At 43.4% G+C, this 20,419-nt stretch overlaps 1 protein-coding gene across 2 annotated transcripts in view; it reads right to left on the reverse strand.

The window, feature by feature from the left end:
• The window catches only part of LOC126259694 (GON-4-like protein), a 208,485-nt gene that overhangs the window by 172,558 nt on the left and 15,508 nt on the right, over positions 1 to 20,419 (reverse strand). For both annotated transcript variants that reach the window (XM_049956656.1, XM_049956657.1), the window contains exon 2: positions 3,519 to 3,654. In XM_049956656.1, the coding sequence (XP_049812613.1) occupies positions 3,519 to 3,654 (136 nt within the window). The remainder of the gene's footprint in view (positions 1 to 3,518; positions 3,655 to 20,419) is intronic.

A 20,419-nucleotide genomic window follows, 5' to 3' on the forward strand; every position in this document is an offset into this window, starting at 1 on the left:
TTTCTACAATATGTGTAATTTTGACGCTGAAGGTTTTGGATACCTTGTATGTTCATTCCCTAAGACCTGAGATTAACGCATTGTGAATAACACCAAAAAATAATAGGGTTTGATGTACATCATAATTACCTGCACTGTCACATCATTAAGACAGAAAGACTTTCGAGGCTTACTTTGCTAATCTCACAAAACTGCACAAAAGTTTAAAGATGTGTGAAGAGATACATAACCCTCTTAACCATGCAATACAACACATTTTAAATGGAAGTATCACTTCACACTACAGTTAGTTAGTTAGTTAGCCAGTTTCATGTTCTGTAGATCATTTGTACAACTAATCATAATGATGTGGAATTAGTCATTGTACATTCGCATCACATTCATACGTAAATATGGCTCTTCCTACCCACCACTTATTACACATTACAAATATAAAAATTCTTCTAGGAAACAAAAGTAGTCATCAAGTACAAATTTTTTCGATTTGTTTTCAATTTGGAAGATAGCTGTTTATCAGACATTTTATATCATTGTGTAAGTGATCAAAAATGTTGATGGCAGCATAGTGTACCCCTTTTCATGCTAAAAATAACATTAACCCCTTATGAAAGTCATGCCTTCTCATTTTTACTGTTTTGCCAGAACTTAAAATCTTGAGTATACTCAGGCAACTTAAGAACAGACCTTTCACAAATAAAACCCCTCTCATATCCTTTTTCTTTTCTTTGGGGCCCGCAGTGCAAAATATGTCTTTTAATGACATGATTATTTATTAATAATAGCCAACTACACTGCTATGTAAGTTTTTTTATATTTTATCTCCTTCACAATGAGCCCATTTCGGAAAATTGCCATCGTCATGTGCTCTTACATGCAAGATCATTGCTGTCATGTCCTGTCTGTTTTGGAATTATTACTTTCTCCCATGTGTACAGTGGAGATGTATATCAGATGTCACTTGTTTTCCATATATGTTACCTTTCTGACTGTCGTCCAAGCTGCTTACCATGAAACCGGCTGTTCTTTAAGGCGTACCTGCAGACACAGGTGCTATGAGCTGCAATGTCCCACTTTTCAGAAGGAATAGTTTGCTCCAAAGGAGTAAGATTTTTACACGCAGACCAGGAATCAAACAAAAGCAAGTTATTTTGATAGCTACTGGCCAATAGCAGTGCTCATACCATGATTTAGTTCTCTTATGCACATTTTCCTACTGTTGCTTGTTGTTATGTAAATATTCCCTACTGCCCTTGAAAGATTATGCACACGAGAAAGGATGATAGAGGGCATAGCAGCTCCAACGTCTTGCAGCACTATAAGTACTTTCCAGCAAATTTACCATCCAGATTAACAGTCAGCATAATGGTATACAAAGGCATTAAGGAATTGATGTTGGCTGCTCCTGGTAAAACTCTCTTGATACCTTTAATTTCCAGGGTTCCTTTCATATGCATTTCCTCTTCAAATTCTGACTGGTCAGTGTTGAAAACAAATTCCTTACTGAACGATGGGGTACGTTTGTTTATCTCATCTACAAACATTTGGGCTGATTCCACAGTTTGCCGTGCATCATCAAGTTGACACTCTGTTTCAAGATATACAACCATCCACTGCTTCCCTTGAAATCAATGTAACGTATGTCGTGTGAAATTTGATGTGCATACCATGGTAAGTCACTATCATGCACAACCTGTAAAATGTATTGACATCCTTGAAACAAGAAAACACTAGTTTTTGCAACTGAGCATCCTTTGGGGGGGGGGAACACCTGTTTCTGTAAAAAGTGCACCTGTGGTTTTTCTTAGGCTCTACAATGTCATACTGCTGCAGATTTATTCAGAATCAGTTCACAATTGTTGTTTTACTATGCTGCAGATGATTTTCCTTGTACATTATTATGTTTAGTACCCTCTCCTTTGATGATGATTGTCCATTACTATGTTTCACTGAAGATGGGATTTGTAGCTCCCTGTCCAACAATGATGATGAACTACATAGATCGACACCTGTTTCAATATCACTTTCACTTGTTAAGCATGTATTGTCACCAATGTACTCCTCATGTACATTGTCCACAGTTGAGCACATACAATGCCACCCATTCCACTGACTCATCTTGCAGAAACACTAATATTTCATCTGCCACTTCTTTCTCATTCTGTGAAATTCCTTCAGTTTTTTTCTAACAAAATGTCAACTTTGGCACGTGAGGTTGTAGACATACTGCAATGTTTGCTTTGTTTATCACTGCCATTGCTCTGATTTGTATCCACACTACTAGCAGTGTAGCAGTGTTGTGAGTTACTCACCAACTAAGCAGTTCAACTGCTGCTCTGTAGCCTCATGCTGGGCGCACCATTTAATATCTCCAGTCCTGCCCCCTGTTGCCATTAGTAGCCAATATTGTGGTTGCAAGGTAGGCAATATGTGGGGCATCAAATGCTGTAAATACCAGTGACCTTCTGTGTCCTTGCACTCAAGTGGTTCCTTGTAAGTTTCAGAATACTTTAGTCAAAGTTCAATGCGAGAATATACTCAGGATTTTATCAATTGTGATCTTCAAAAACTTGTAACTCATTATTTTGAGTGTCAAAAGTTATCTTCACCTGTCTATAAATTATGCCATTCATTATAGGACTTTTCCAGTAACACAAAATACAATTTTTTGAACATAATTTGTAGAAAGAAAAGTCAACATCTTAACAGGTTAATGTGGAACAATAAATATTATTTTTCTTCGGGTACTGTAATTTTGTGCATTTTCGTTCCTTTTGAACTATAGTGGGTTATTTACAGCAAACTTCATGGTGGAATAAAAAGGTCTACACTGTGAAGCAGTAACTCCTTGAACAGATGTCAAATGAGGCATAATAGTGGACCCAAGAAGCAATTTCTCCCAATCAGAAATACCTCCCTTCTGACACTGGTTGAATTATTGAGTGCAACTGCCTGCGTTCTTTTGGTTACATATGACATTATCCAAGTGTTGTCTGTGCCATCAATGCCATTAAATCTCAGTTTATCTAGGGGAATAGTAATTCACAATCAAATGCCTTATGTAAATTACGTAAAATACCAAATGGTGCTTTTTTAATGTTTAATGTTCATAAATTTGGTGAATAAATATGTAAATAGCATTCTCAGTAGAGCAACTCTTCTGAGACCCATATTGCAATGTATTGAGGATATTATTGTTGCTCAGATGGAATACTATTCTAGACTACATTACTTTCACAAAAATTTGGAAAATGATGTCAGTACTTATTAACCACACACAGTAGTTCCACAATTCATAGCGATGAACAACCCATAATGTCACATGTGGTGTCAGAACAGAGAAGCAAAGAAGCTGATATATTAGAAATAAGGCACCCATGACTTTATAACTATCTTTCTAAAATCTAATGGCAATCACAATGTACACCACAAATGATGATGTTAGCCTTCTTCTTCTTCTAATGCTCACAAGTTAAAAGACCTTCATTCAGTGGCGAGGGCTGAAGACACTGGCAGCTTACCTTCAGAATATTTTTGACATTTGTTGCTGTCAAATGTGATTTTGCAGCTTTTGCATCGAGCTGTCTTTCAATTTCTTCCTCCATGCCGCTAATTACTGCCATCATTTCTTCATCTGGTTCTATATCTTGATATTTCCTACAAACACAATTGTAAAAATAACACATCTGAATATTTTGGCATGAATATAGGTGGTAAAAATCTATGTTAAATATAACTTAAATTTAATACACAATACGTTAACTCAAAATCAGCACTTCATTTATTTAAATTCAAACAAATTTATCTGAGATTTTCACAATGTGGTCTTCAGTCACCTATCTTTCTCACTGAATGCAGTCTCTAATAATGTGTGTGTACTGAAAGAAATTTTTTAATATTTAAAGACATTCAAATAATGCAGTAACTGAAATGGTGCACAAGCTTTTGCCATTGTTGAGGAAAGAGTGTATGAAATGAAGACACTGTATCCACATCTGTTACTACAGAAGCACTTGAGAATGGGCAGTGTCTGAAATTAGTAGTGCAAATAAAATAATTTGAAACACAGCCTGAGCAGAAAAATGTCCTTCAAATTTATCATGTTTAACCATCCTGACATTTACTGAAAGCATTTTCAGGAATCCATGGAAAATAAAAATCTAGATGGCCGGGTGGGGGTTTGAACTGCTCTCTTCCCAAACGAGACTAGTCCCTTTATCACAGTGCCACTGCACTCTGTCAAACTGTGTAGAACTAATGGTAGACAATTATCAATTTAATATATAAATACTACCAGGAAAGGAACTGTTGCACTATTACAATCAGCTATTAGTCAAGGAAGATGAGCTCTCCTATACCAATGCCCTGAATGTTGAAGAACACAATGCAATCACAATGACAGATTTGGGAAGTAGTTTGGAGGAGGCCAGGAACAGAAAGGCTACAGGTACAGGTGGAATAAATCTGGAACTTATCAAATATGCCAGTATTAAATGGAAAAAGTTATCAGTGCAGTTGTTGAAAGATATTTGTTACTTGCAAAAGATTCCAGAGGAATGGAAGGTACCAAGAATTATAAGAAAATATATTACAAAAAAGAACATAAAAAAAGAATGTTCAAATTACAGGGATACATCCATTTTAAATGCTGCTTACTAAACCTAATCATCCATCACTAAAAGGAAACTCCAGGCAATAACAAACATTTTTGTGAGAGGAACTGTGCGGCTTTCGTAAAGGTGAGTCCTGTGCAGATGCAAGACTTGTTTTGAAACAACTGATGAAAAGGAGAAGAGAGGTCAACAAGCCACTGATATCAACAAAGTTCCTGAAGAAAGGACTTTTAAAATGCTTAAGAAGACAGATCTGGAAGGATGAAATTTATTAACATTATTTTATTTGCAGATGACCGCATTCCCCTACAACAGTGGTAGTCAGTCTGGTCCCTACTGGCCACTAGTGGGCGCTCCACCTTTTATGGTGGGTGGTCTCTGCCTCTGGATCACAGGGTCTCGGGTTCAATTCCCGGCTGGGTTGTGGATTTTCTCTGCCGAGGAACTGGGTGTTTCTGTTATCATCATCATCATCATCATCATCATCATCATGGTGGGTTAGAAATATTTTCTTTAGGTTTTCATAAATTTTTGACAAAGTATTTAGTAAGTAATTACTGTTATTTGCTTTAACCTGCTGCAACTATGATGTACAAATTTTATAAAGTAAATTTACTTCCCTACTTTATAAATCACCATTACTGTGAAACTGGTCGGTGGTTAGAAAATTTTACCACTAACAGATACACAAAAGCGGACAGTAGGATAAAATGTTGTCTACCCACATCCTAGAAGATAGTGAAAGTGCTTTACAAGAAAACAGGTTTAAATTGAATAATATGTTACAAACTTATCATATGGTTATATACGCAAAGAAAATGAAAGTAATAGTATCGGAGGGAAAGAGACAAGAACAAAAATTAGTGGTATACAATAAAATAATAAAACAGGTAAATTCACTTAAATATGTCGAGACTGCAATCTCAGTATACAAAACTAATTCAGATGTGGTCCAAAATATACAGAAATATAATGGTAATAAATGGTTGTATCTTGGTGGAACTATGAGGAAAGGGAGAATTCTAAGACTGCACAATGTGGTGGCTAAGCCTGCTCTTATTTATGGTAGTTAAAACTGGATCCTAAGAATGAAAGCTGAACCAAGAACTGGAGCATCTGATATCAGATATCTGGGGTCACTTATTGGACTAATGCTAAGCGACAAAGTGTGGAGTGGAGATACAAGATAGCAACTAGGCATAAAAACAAGGACAGAAGAGATTTTTTTTAAAAAAAATATGACCATATCAAAAGGCTGCCACCCAGACACCTGCCACGACAAGCATTCAATTTCAGCCAAACTGGAAAATGAGGTATAGACAGCCAATGAAAAGACAGACACAAAAGTTTTGTTCAATTCTTCTGGTTATGAAACAGACCAATGATCACTCCTTGAAATGGAAGAAGAAAAAAACAAGAACAAATATTTAACTATACCATTTCCATAGCGAAACCACTAACTAAATGACTAAAAAATCTCATACATAAGACAGACTATGCACACAAATTATATTGTGCCCAACTGTCTATTCCCTTTTCCCCTTTCCTTATATTAATTGTGTACAAGATTTTGATAAGAACAGAAAACTAGGCACAATGTATATTTTTAGTGTTGAATTTTACAAAGTTCATCTCTGGATCTCTACCTAGAGCATATCTGGCACAAAGTAATTATTGATCAAATATGCTAAACACGCTGATAGCACAACAAAAATTCCACTCAGTAAATCTTTTGTTTTCGAATGAAATATTACCCAGCAAAATTGCTCGGTATCTAGTAATACAGGACCTACCCAAAGATTACTATTTGCTGAAAGACAACTGAAAACAGAATCTAGCATTTCTAATCACCCCAGTTGGTGAAATATATACTATCTTTGAAAGTTAGAAAGTCCTGAGTTGAGATATGACAAACAGTTATGGTATGGGCAAGCTGGTCTTTACATCACTATTGCTCACCAAGGATATTAAATATTAAAAATGCTATAACACACTTTCATCTAAAACTGAAACATGTGAAAAGTAAGAGGAAAATTTAAGCCATCAAGGGGATGGGAAGCATGACAAAACTGCACAATGGATTTGACAGTATTCAACAGTTAAGAACATTCTCCAGCATTGCAGTGTGAAATACGATACAGTCACAAGTGATTTCAGTGATGCACGACATTCTACAGTTGACCTATGTACAGTTAGTGTAAAATGGAACACCGTACACATTAATTAAGATGATCTTTTACATCCAACCCTGTCAGGCACTCTGGATATATAGCATGCTATCAGAGCTGTCAGAAAGATACGATGACTCGACCAGTGAAATTCTAATATGTAATTGTATATCACAATCTGGATCTTAACTCTAACTCAAAGTCTAGAATATGATAACGCAGAATATGTTCAAGAATAAGTAGTTTGAAAGTCCATACATAATCCAGGAGCGCTAGCATGTGTCCCCCCCCCCCCGCCTCCCTCCACACACACACACACACACACACACACACACACACACACACACACACACCTCTGTGCAACTATATTGTGCTTTTTTATGTGCCCAGCACTTTGCAACCTCCAAAGCGCTTGCAGGAGATCATTCTTCATGCAGGATGTAGGAGACAAGGGGCACTGAAGCATGTGGCTTGTTGCTTGTGGTTTGTCCTTGCCCACAATAAGAAGATATATCTTCTGTTATGAAGCCCCATTTCTTCAGGTTGTCTCTGGATCGTCCAACTCCTGATCATAATCTGTTTAAAGATTTCCACACCAGCCAGCTTTTACTGTGTCCAGGTGGTAGTTCTTCAACTTCTGGCATCCACCCGTGCAGGTGAGGCGTAGACTTCTTCCATAACTCCAGCCTTGTCTTCTCTGGTGAAATGGTGAGATTCTCGGATGTCCTCGGGAAGCTCTTTCGCGAGCTCAGCCATTGCTGTGGTGGATTATGTCCGTGCAGTGGATGGGCACTGTTCTGTTCCACTTGCAGTCTCTCCTTGTTGGCAGCCACTGCTCTGCGTACCCATGGTTGCACTATTCCAGCCAGGTAGTAGAGTTTATCAGTTGGGGTAGGCCTTACGCAACCTGTGATCAACCTGCAGGTTTCACTGAGAGCAATGTCTACTTGTCTGGCATGAGATGACCTGTACCAGACTGGGAAAGCATATTCGGCAGTAGAAAAGCACAGTGCCATTGCAGAAAAGCGAATAGTTTGTGTTTGCAAATTAGGTTGTTTCAAGTGGAGATTTCACATTTTGGTATTCTTGCAGTGAGTTTTGAATGTCAGAGTTCTGTCAAGAGTGACTCCGAAGTATTTAGGGACATGATGATACTGGAGTTCGATGCCTGACCATTCAATATGTAGCACACAATTAGCTTTCCTGTTCCTTAAATGAAAAGCACACACTTGTGTCTTTGAAGACTTTGTCCGAGTTGATTCCAACTGTAGTAGCTTGACAGTGTTCTAATGCAGTTGTCAAGTTTCTTTCCACTGTTTCAAAGCACGAGCTCTGTGTAGCAAAAGCTAGGTCATTTGCATATAGGAATCTCCTTGTGCCTGGGGTCAATGGCTGGGCATTGGTACAAATGTTGAAGAGAAGTGGAGCCAAGATGATTCCCCGAGGAAAATCATTTTTCTGTGCTCTCCAGCAACCGTGCTGTCCGTGAAATTCAACAAAAAACCTGTGGTTTTGGAGGAGGGTGCTGATTTGTCTAACGAGGTGGGCATTCTTGATCATACTGTATAATTTTGCATGGAGTAACCAATGATGGACAGTATTATATGCTGCTATGAGATCAACAAAGACCACGCCCATTACTTGTCAGGTTTCAAAGCTGTCCTCTATAAACTGAGTGTGATTCAAAAGTTGCCTTGTGCAGCTTCTGTTTGGTCAAAGTCCTGCTTGTTCAGGTACGAGAATAGGATCTATTACTGGTAGGATTCTATTCAGAATCATACGTTCAAACAGTTTATAAAGGTCACCCAAAAGGCTAACTGGTTTGAAATTCTTGGGATGATTTGCTTCCTTTCCAGGTTTCAGAAGAGCTATCACCCTGTTCTTTCACCAGATCTTTGGTATTTGGCACTGGTTCATGCAGTTGTTGAAAAGCTGCAGGATTCATTTTCTTGTTGCTGGGCCAAATTTCTTGATTTGCTGCATACATGAAAGGGTCCATGCAAGGAGCTCCATGAAGATTGCAACGATTTCCGACCAAGATAAGACTTGCAATCAGGCATACCCTGGGCATCAGATTTCTCTGGCAGCTGATCCTTTCACACTAGAATCATCATCTTGGTCCTTTTCAGGACCACAGTTGATCACCATATCATTGAATATAGAGGGTATATTGTGCTGATTGGTTGGTTAACAGATTTTTTTTTTTTTGGGGGGGGGGGGGTATATATGGGACTAAACAGTGAGGTCATCAGTCCTGGGATTACAAAGTTACTTGCGTAAGAGAAAGGGTCTGCTGAAAGTGGACAGATCCAGTCAGAGGGGTCAAGCTATAAAATGAGGAAGTTAAAACACAGTAGAAGGCATAAAAAGGTAGGCAAAATCTAAACACTGGAAAAACAGAGAGATAAAAGAGGAGTCTTTGCACAGGGAAGTGGTCGTGGTCCTAGACCAGAAAAAAACGAAGAGGGACCCAATCACAACCCACTGCCCTTGCTCCAGGAGTAAAGCAAAACATTACATCTGAAAATAAAAACAATTTTCATGTAGGAAACTGAAGAGCAGTTCAACCATCCATGAATTGTCCGCTAATATTAAAGAGAAGAGATTTGGAAGGCTATACTTAGTACGAAGGGCCAAAAGAAGGGTCATTCCACCAGTATATGGGACAATGTCAGCCTGGCTCCACACCCGCATTGTGGAGGTGGTTTGTTACGCAAGAGAAAACAATGGATGAGCCTGATATGATCAACACATACACGGCATAAGACAGTGGACTCCTTCCAAGAGGAGTTGAAATAAAAGCACCGAACTGCAGTAGTCTTCTTGATTGTGCGGAGTTTATTACTGAGAGCAGTAGCACACCAGATGTCATTCCACTTTTGGGCAAAGAAAGATTTGATGTGGATTCACATATCTGCATCTGGAATCAGTTTAATTCTTAATTTCTTTGCGTGTTTTTGTACTTGCATTGTTTGATACATAAATTTCGGGCGTATTATAGTATTTGTGAGTTGTAGCATCGCGTTTTAGTACCTGAATAGTGTAAAATCGCGTAGTCTCCTTCCGCTGCCGAGCAGTGTGTCAGCAGTGCGTTAGTAGCAGCATTACTGCATTTACTAGGCAATCTTGTATTTTAATAACCGTTTAAATTTTGTCGATTTGTTTGCGCTCTCTGTAGATTAGTTCAGACGTTCTTTGCAAAACAGTTTTTAGCATGGATAGGGACTGCAACTGCTGTGTTCGGATGCAGGCTGAGTTGGCATCCCTTCGCTCCCAGCTTCAGGCAGTGTTGGCTTCGGTCACACAGCTTGAGGCTGTTGCCAATGGGCATCACTGTGGGTGTCCGGATGGGGGTTTGTCGGGGACGGCCAGCTCGTCCCACGCATCCCCCGATCGGACTATGACTGTGGTTGCCCGGGATACTGCCCGCATTGAGGCTGATCCCTCACCTGTGGTAGAGTGGGAGGTAGTCTCAAGGTGTGGCAGGGGGCGAAAGACATTCCGGAGGGCTGAACGGAAGGCCTCTCCAGTTTGTCTGACGAACCGGTTTCAGGTTCTGTCTCAGGCTGATACTGATCTTCGGCCTGACATGGCTGCTTGTCCTGTTCCAGAGGTTGCCCCTCAGTCTGCAAGATCCGGGCGGTCGCAGAGGGTGGGCTTACTGGTAGTTGGGAGCTCCAACGTCAGGCGCGTAATGGGGCCCTTAGAGAAATGGCAGCAAGAGAGGGGAAGAAAACCAATGTGCACTCCGTGTGCATACCGGGGGGAGTCATTCCAGATGTGGAAAGGGTCCTTCCGGATGCTATGAAGGGTACAGGGTGCACCCATCTGCAGGTGGTCGCTCATGTCGGCACCAATGATGTGTGTCGCTATGGATCGGAGGAAATCCTCTCTGGCTTCCGACGGCTATCTGATTTGGTGAAGACTGCCAGTCTCGCTAGCGGGATAAAAGCAGAGCTCACCATCTGCAGCATCGTCGACAGGACTGACTGCGGACCTTTGGTACAGAGCCGAGTGGAGGGTCTGAATCAGAGGCTGAGACGGTTCTGCGACCATGTGGGCTGCAGATTCCTCGACTTGCGCCATAGGGTGGTGGGGTTTCGGGTTCCGCTGGATAGGTCAGGAGTCCACTACACGCAGCAAGCAGCTACACGGGTAGCAGGGGTTGTGTGGCGTGGACTGGGCGGTTTTTTAGGTTAGATGGCCTCGGGCAAGTACAGAAAGGGCAACAGCCTCTAAGGGTGCGGAGCAAAGTCAGGACATGCGGGGATCAAGCAGCAATCGGTATTGTAATTGTAAACTGTCGAAGCTGCGTTGGTAAAGTACCGGAACATCAAGCGCTGATAGAAAGCACCGAAGCTGAAATCGTTATAGGTACAGAGAGCTGGCTTAAGCCAGAGATAAATTCTGCCGAAATTTTTACAGAGGTACAGACGGTGTTTAGGAAGGATAGATTGCATGCAACCGGTGGTGGAGTGTTTGTCGCTGTTAGTAGTAGTTTATCCTGTAGTGAAGTAGAAGTGGATAGTTCCTGTGAATTATTATGGGTGGAGGTTACACTCAACAACCGAGCTGGGTTAATAATTGGCTCCTTTTACCGACCTCCCGACTCAGCAGTGTTAGTGGCAGAACAACTGAGAGAAAATTTGGAATACATTTCGCATAAATTTCCTCAGCATGTTATAGTCTTAGGTGGAGATTTCAATTTACCAGATATAGACTGGGACACTCAGATGTTTAGGACGGGTGGTAGGGACAGAGCATCGAGTGACATTATACTGAGTGCACTATCCGAAAATTACCTCGAGCAATTAAACAGAGAACCGACTCGTGGAGATAACATCTTGGACCTACTGATAACAAACAGACCCGAACTTTTCGACTCTGTAAGTGCAGAACAGGGAATCAGTGATCATAAAGCCGTTGTAGCATCCCTGAATATGGAAGTTAATAGGAATATAAAAAAAGGGAGGAAGGTTTATCTGTTTAGCAAGAGTAATAGAAGGCAGATTTCAGACCACCAAACAGATCAAAACGAAAATTTCTGTTCCGACACTGACAATGTTGAGTGTTTATGGAAAAAGTTCAAGGCAATCGTAAAATGCGTTTTAGACAGGTACGTGCCGAGTAAAACTGTGAGGGACGGGAAAAACCCACCGTGGTACAACAACAAAGTTAGGAAACTACTGCGAAAGCAAAGAGAGCTTCACTCCAAGTTTAAACGCAGCCAAAACCTCTCAGACAAACAGAAGCTAAGCGATGTCAAAATAGCGTAAGGAGGGCTTGCGAGAAGCGTTCAGTGAATTCGAAAGTAAAATTCTATGTACCGACTTGACAGAAAATCCTAGGAAGTTCTGGTCTTAGGTTAAATCAGTAAGTGGCTCGAAACAGCATATCCAGACACTCTGGGATGATGATGGCATTGAAACAGAGGATGACACGCGTAAAGCTGAAATACTAAACACCTTTTTCCAAAGCTGTTTCACAGAGGAAGACCGCACTGCAGTTCCTTCTCTAAATCCTCGCACAAACGAGAAAATGGCTGACATCGAAATAAGTGTCCAAGGAATAGAAAAGCAACTGGAATCACTCAACAGAGGAAAGTCCACTGGACCTGACGGGATACCAATTCGATTCTACACAGAGTACGCGAAAGAACTTGCCCCCCTTCTAACAGCCGTGTACCGCAAGTCTCTAGAGGAACGGAGGGTTCCAAATGATTGGAAAAGAGCACAGGTAGTCCCAGTCTTCAAGAAGGGTCGTCGAGCAGATGCGCAAAACTATAGACCTATATCTCTGACGTCGATCTGTTGTAGAATTTTAGAACACGTTTTTTGCTCGAGTATCATGTCGTTTTTGGAAACCCAGAATCTACTATGTAGGAATCAACATGGATTCCGGAAACAGCGATCGTGTGAGACCCAACTCGCGTTATTTGTTCATGAGACCCAGAAAATATTATATACAGGCTCCCAGGTAGATGCTATTTTTCTTGACTTCCGGAAGGCGTTCGATACAGTTCCGCACTGTCGCCTGATAAACAAAGTAAGAGCCTACGGAATATCAGACCAGCTGTGTGGCTGGATTGAAGATTTTTTAGCAAACAGAACACAGCATGTTGTTATCAATGGAGAGACGTCTACAGACGTTAAGGTAACCTCTGGCGTGCCACAGGGGAGTGTTATGGGACCATTGCTTTTCACAATATATATAAATGACCTAGTAGATAGTGTCGGAAGATCCATGCGGCTTTTCGCGGATGATGCTGTAGTATACAGAGAAGTTGCAGCATTAGAAAATTGTAGCGAAATGCAGGAAGATCTGCAGCGGATAGGCACTTGGTGCAGGGAGTGGCAACTGTCCCTAAACATAGACAAATGTAATGTATTGCGAATACATAGAAAGAAGGATCCTTTATTGTATGATTATATGATAGCGGAACAAACACTGGTAGCAGTTACTTCTGTAAAATATCTGGGAGTATGCGTGCGGGACGATTTGAAGTGGAATGATCATATAAAATTAATTGTTGGTAAGGCGGGTACCAGGTTGAGATTCATTGGGAGAGTGCTTAGAAAATGTAGTCCAGCAACAAAGGAGGTGGCTTACAAAACACTCGTTCGACCTATACTTGAGTATTGCTCATCAGTGTGGGATCCGTACCAGATCGGGTTGACGGAGGAGATAGAGAAGATCCAAAGAAGAGCGGCGCGTTTCGTCACAGGGTTATTTGGTAACCGTGATAGCGTTACGGAGATGTTTAATAAACTCAAGTGGCAGACTCTGCAAGAGAGGCGCTCTGCATCGCGGTGTAGCTTGCTCGCCAGGGTTCGAGAGGGTGCGTTTCTGGATGAGGTATCGAGTATATTGCTTCCCCCTACTTATACCTCCCGAGGAGATCACGAATGTAAAATTAGAGAGATTAGAGTGCGCACGGAGGCTTTCAGACAGTCGTTCTTCCCGCGAACCATACGCGACTGGAACAGGAAAGGGAGGTAATGACAGTGGCACGTAAAGTGCCCTCCGCCACACACCGTTGGGTGGCTTGCGGAGTATGAATGTAGATGTAGATGTAGAAAGGGAATGGGGGTAAGTATCTGCCTCTGTAGCCAGACTCAGCCAGTTTGTTCCCTGGGATGCCCACATGACTTGGGACCCAGAGAAAGACAACTGAGCAGGCAACACAGCCAAGGGCAGAGAGAAGCTCATGGACAGCAGTGACCAAATGGTGATGAGAGTAGCATCACTTTATAACCTGCAAGTTGCTCATTGAGTTGATACATATTAAAACACTGTGGAGGGAGGCCTGAGTAACAAAATGGAGGGTCCTGTTAAGGGCTAGCAGCTCTGCTGTGGACACACTGCATGATCATGGCAGTAAATGGTGTTCCATGCTAGTAGGAAATGAGAGAGTGTATCCCGCCTTAGCTATTATTTTAGAATGATCGGTGTATAAGACAGAACTCTTCAAGGCTGGAATGTACAAGATGCCAAAATATCACAAGTGCAACGGAGGCCTTAGGATCCTGGAATAGGTTGGTCCTAATCTGTGGTCGAGGCCCCACCCAATGGGGGAGTGAGAGGAAATACACAGGGCACATTCCATTGATTGGATGGGGTGCACGGGATGGTGGGGAATCATTGAATGGAGATTGCATAAGAAACCAGGAGTTGACTCCATCACATTTGTAGATGATAAATACCCTCTTCTGCAAGGAGACTGTTAACAGGACTAGTGCGAAAGGCACCGATAGCCAGACGCACCCCATAATGATGAACAGGGTCAAGTACTTTCAGAGGGCAAGAACCCACCAAGCCATAAACCTGACAACCACAATATAGTCTGGAGAAAACCTGAGCATGGTAAAGTTGGAGAAGAATAGCATGGTTTGCACACCAAGATATGTGGGCCAGGAGACAGACAGTGTTAAGCTTCTGCATGCAGGTAGTCTTCAGGTGGTGAATTGGGCTGCCATGTCATCTTTTTATCAAAAATAAGGTCCAAGAAACAGGACTGTGTAAAGCACCTAAGGGCTAGTTGCCTAAATTAAGTTCTGGACTGGAGTGTCTGTGGTCAATGGCAAAAATGCAAAGCTCACATTGTGGAGGGAGAAAACTGGAATCCAAGGGGGAGTGTTCATGAAAAGGCCTGTCGGATGGCGCCTTGGAATTGGCATTCAGCGGATGCTAATGAGTGGGAGCTGCACCAGATTCAAAAATCTGTCGACATACAACGCTAAGGTAACCAGAGGCCTAACAGAGGTTACAAGTCCATTGATGGCAGTGAAGAAGAGTGAGACACTTAATACAGAACCCTGTGGGATACCATTCTCCTGGATCTTAGGGGGGCTGAGTGCAGTGCCAACTCAAACCTGGAAGAGCCAGAGGGATAAAAACTCATGGATAAAAATCTGAAGGGGGCTGTGAAAGCCCCTGTCATGGAGGGTAACTAAAATGCGATGGCACCAACTCCTGTCGTATGCCTTATGTAGGTCAAAGAAGACCGTGACAAGGTGCCAGCAGTTAGAAAAAGCCTGTTGGATTGCTGTTTCCAATCTGAGTAAATGGTCAGTTGGGGATCATCCTTCATGGTAGCCGCACTGATATGGGGACTTTGCCCTGTGATTCGAGTGCCCAACGTAATTGTGGAAGCTAACCATCCTATCAAGCAGTTTAAAAAGTATGTTGGCCAGATTAATTGGGTGGTAGCTGTCAAGAGACGTTGTGTTCTTCCCAAGCTTAAGGACGGGAATAACTATACTGTCTCGCCATTGCTAGGGGAAGGCACCTGTGAGCCAAATGTGAATTAAGACCCTGAGTTGATGTTGCCTCTGGGTGATGTCCAACTGTTGGATAATCTGGTTGGATGGAATCTGAGCGTGGGGCCGTGTCACACAAAGAGGCAAGAGCCTGCAAGAATTTCCATTCAGTAAATGGTTCATTATAGGATTCGAATGATGGGGGTTGAAACAGAGGGAGATTTCTTCAACTTGTCGTTTCTGCTTGAAAAAGGTAGCAGGAGGCCGATGCTTTCGCAAATTGGGTCACAAGGTGTTCTGCAAGGACCGATGTATCAGTACACGGAGCACTCTATAGGATAAGGCTCTGAACATTTGATGTAGCCCAGGAGGCTACAGAGCTCGGACCAAACCTACAATGAATAGGCATACATCCTCAGGGAGGAAACATGGTGCTCCCAGCATTCCTTTTTACTCTGTGTAATAAGGTAGCGAGCCTTAGCACAGACATGCTTGAAACCAATGAGTTTGGTCTGTGAAGGGTACCGTTTAAATCATTGCAGTGCCCATTGGCAGTCCTGGATAGTGACTGCTATGGCGTTGGTCACCACGGGACCAGTCGACGATGAGGGGCCTGTGGATAGAGGGATAGCAGTGCCAGCAGCATAAAGAAGAGTGGCAGAGATATCTTGCACGACTATATCAATGCAGTATGAGAGATAGGTGTAGAAATGAACAGCAGACACACATAAAGGTCAATTGGCTCTGTGGAATGCCTAACATGGCAGCCTGTCAGCCAGGTGACGACAGGGGACAGAGTATCACCAGAAATTTGTCAGTGTCACAAAGACCTTCATGAGGTGACCAATGTAGGGAAGCCACAAGAGCAGAAGAGGAGATTGTGAGATTAATATCATAAAAGGTGCCATGAGCGGCACTGTAATGGGTAGGGGAACCATCAGAGGAGAGACAAATCAAAGTCTGTAATAAGTTGGTCAACTAGGAGATCGCTACCCATCGAAGTGCCACTCCCCTCACAGGGGTAGGTGTGCATTGAAGTCCCTGAGGAGGTGGTACAGGGGTGGAAGTTGCTGTGTTAAGGTAGGCAGGTCAACATAAGGAAGTGGCCTACCCGGAGAGAGGTAGATATTGCACATGGTGATTTCTGTGGTCGTTCACACTTGTACCGCAATTGCTTCCACGTTGGAACGAAGGGAGATCCAGTCACAGATGATATCTGTGCAAACCAAAGTGCAGACACCTCCAGATATTCTGGCACTGGCCTAGTTCTGACAGAACACCCGATAATCACAAAACGTTGAAGAGCAGTCATCATGAAAGTGCATTTCTTGAAGAGCAAGGCAGAACGCAGAATAAGAGGAAACGAGTTGTTGCATTTCCAGTAGGTGACGGTAATATCCAATGCAATTCCAATGGATTACCGTATGATTAGAGTTCAGTTCAGACATAAAGAAGCCGAGGTGAGGTCATGTCACCGGGTCAGGGGTCGTCACTGATAAGGATGGAGTGACAGCCATAAATAAGATGTCCAACTCAGATAGCGAAGGGGGAGATGGCACAGCCGGAGCACTGGGGATGGGGGTGGGAGTTTGCCCTGGGATTACTACTACTACTACTACTACTACTACTACTACTACTACTACTTCTTCTCCTTCTCCTCTTTCATAGACAGTGTGTCCCATGACCGAGTTGTAGGAGAAGGCCTCTGGCCTGAGAGACTGCAAGGGGGAGAGGTCCTGGGGGGAGCCCCATCATTAGTGGGCACCGAAGAAGGGGGCACTTCTTTCACCCAGGGAGTGGCACCCAGAGGGGAGGGTGTGGGAACCACAGGAGATGGGAAACTGAGAGGGGAACAGTGCTGGGGTAAGGATGAGGTAGGAGGGGGAAAGGATGCAACAAAGGCAAAAGTAGAAGAAATCGACACTGGGTGGAGGCGGTCATATTTTTTACCACACAGACGGTCCACCATACAGTGGGAAGACATATGCCCAAAATGCAAGCACCGAAAGCACCTCATGAGTGGTGGGACGTGCGGCTTCACATTGCATCGGTAACAAGTAACCTTGACATTCTCTGGGAGAGTATCCCCCCTCAAAAGCCAGAATAAAGGCACTGGAATCAGTGTGGTTGTCTTTACGACCCTCCTGCAAATGTCTAACAAAATGAACACTGTGCCGCTCCAAATTAGCCCGGAGTTCCTCATCAGTTTGCAGGATGACATCCCAATTAAAAATCATTCCATGGACCATATTCAGAGACTGGTGAGTGGTAATAGACAATGGGACGTCACTAATGCTGTCATACGCATGAAGGGCTGCAGATTGGGAGAGAAAAAAAACTTTGATCAACAGGGAGCCTGACTGTAGCTTACTGAGAGACTCCACTTTGCCAAACTTGTCCTCAATATTCTCCACAAAAAACAACGGCTTTGTGGCAGTGAATGTCCTGGTGGAAATCAGATAACAGGGAAAGTGTTTCATTTCAGGATGACAAGCCTGACCCTCCACCCAGTGTATAGCCAGGGAAGGGAAGGGAAGGGAAGGCTGCAAGCTCATATTAATCAACATTCAATGACCACTTGAAAAGATGGCCGTTTGAGAATGGCCAGATACAGGCAGCTTGATACCCTTCATGCACCAAGCATCCACCCTGATACCACCCACTGCAATCAAGGGCTATCTCCATGAGCATCATCCAGCCACAACAATCGCCCTCTGGAGCAACGGCTGTTGCCAGGAGTTCCGATGTTCCTGGATGAAAAGCAACCACTCCTTGGCATACACAGGCAGGGAATAGCTCAGGTATCAGCAGTGTGATCCATGTGTTGTCAGGGGTCTCCACCATATGGGTACATAACTGCCCCATCACATGGACTGGCTACACAAGCTGGTGACCTACTGGAGTGGAGGGGAAGCTGCAGCAGGGGAGGAAGGGGGGGAAGAGTAATCCACACTATAGATGCTAGGGAGGGAGTTCTTCCCCAAAATACCCACACCAAAAACAGAAAATTTAGAAGTGGAGGTCAAACACCAAGGGAGGATCAAAACAGCAAAAAGGATGAAAGAGAATAAGCAAGAGGAACAAACTTGCAAGGAATAAAGGGAACCAGTTGGATGCCCAGGTCGACATAAATCAGAACACTGAGAGATGGGAAGGAGGGGGCAGTGGGGAAGGAATGAGGACGGGGAGGGAGGGGCAGGAGGAAAGAAATGCAGCCCGGGAAGGAGGAAAGGGCTGCAACAGCTTGGAGGCCTGTGTGCGCCACGCACAAACTCACAAAAGAGCCGTGAGCTCCCTGGGTGGTACACTGTACTGGTTGAACACAGAATGCAGGGGCTGCAGTTCTGCGGATGGACTAGGGTGAGGGGTTGTGTCAGGTGGGGTTGGCAGAGGGAGAAAGAGGTGGAAAGCAAGAGATGGTGGTTGCAAGGAGTAGCTGGTGGTGCAGAGGGAGGCATTGGTTGGGTGGGATAGGAATGTGGGAGGGAGAGGCAGCAGGTGTACAGGCACAAGATCTGTTGAGTGTGTTTGGCGCTTGATGACATGGAGGTGTGGATTGAGAGGAGGGGGCAGGGCAGGGCAGGGCAGGGCAGGGCAGGACAGGGCAGAGGTAGGCGCAGGATGGGAGTGCAGTGGATTGGCAGACCTTGATATCAAGAAGATTATGAGAGTGAAGGGTGTATTACAGAGATAATTCCCATCTGTGTTATCTGGGGAGGGGGGGGGGGAGGGGGGGGATGAAAGGATCCAGATGGCAAGGTTTGTGAAGCAGGCACTGAACTTCGGCATGTTGTGTTCCACCACAAGATGATCAATTCTGCTCCTGGCCACAGCTTGGCAGTGGCCATTCATTCTGGTGGACAGTTGATTGGTGGTCATGCCCACATAAAATTCTGTGCAGAAATTGCAGCAAAGCTGGTATCTGTCCCAGCTATGTGGGATAGTGTAAGTGTATGTTGGGACTAGAGCAGGATGTGCTGGGTGGGTGAATTCGGCAGTCTTGCACCTGGGTCTTCCAAAGTGGTGTGAACCCTGGCAAGGGGTTGGGAGTGGTACAGGGATGGACCAGGATGTTGTGTATGTTGGGTGGGTGACATAATACCACTTTAGGGAGAGTGGGAAGAACCTTTACTAGGATGTCCCTCTTTTCATGGCATGATGGTAGGTAGTCAATACAAAAAGGACCAGTTCAGTTCCTCCAGTCTGGGACGATATTGGGTGATGAGGGGGACACTCCTTTGCAGCTGATTATTGGGGTTGGTGGGAGGGTTAGTGGTGTATGAGGATATGGTGAGGAAAATTTGATTGCAGACTAGGTTTGGGGAACAATGCCACTCTGCGAAGATCTTTGTGAGACCTTCAATGTACTGGGCAAGACAATCCTCATCACTGCAGATCAGCAATCCATATATGACAAAGCTAAAGAGAGTGATTTTTAGTACTGAAGGGTGACAGCTGACAAAATGCAGGTATTGTTGGTGATTAGTGGGCTTGATATGGACAGAGAGGTGGACATCAACATCCAGAAAGGTGTCACACTAGTGGGAAGAGAACCAAATGAGAGACAAGATGTTGTGGCTGTGGAGGAATGAGGAGAAAATGTCTTGGCCCTAGGTCTAGATCATGACAATATCATCAATGAACTGAATCCATTACAGAAGGTTGTTGAGGAGGAAGGGAGATGGACTGAGGGGATTATTCTGGGATGGGCTAAAGGATTTGAGTAAGGACTGGAGGTTATGTTGGACTTCTGGGAGGGGATCACTACAGCAGAGTTTGTAGGTGGAGGAGTCAAAGAGCTCATGGAAAACTTCTTGCAGATATCATTGAGAGTCATCGTGACAATGGTGGAGCCTTTGTACACAGGGATGATGATTAACTT

This window comes from Schistocerca nitens, chromosome 5, assembly GCF_023898315.1.
Source record: "Schistocerca nitens isolate TAMUIC-IGC-003100 chromosome 5, iqSchNite1.1, whole genome shotgun sequence".
NCBI classification, from domain to species: domain Eukaryota; kingdom Metazoa; phylum Arthropoda; class Insecta; order Orthoptera; family Acrididae; genus Schistocerca; species Schistocerca nitens.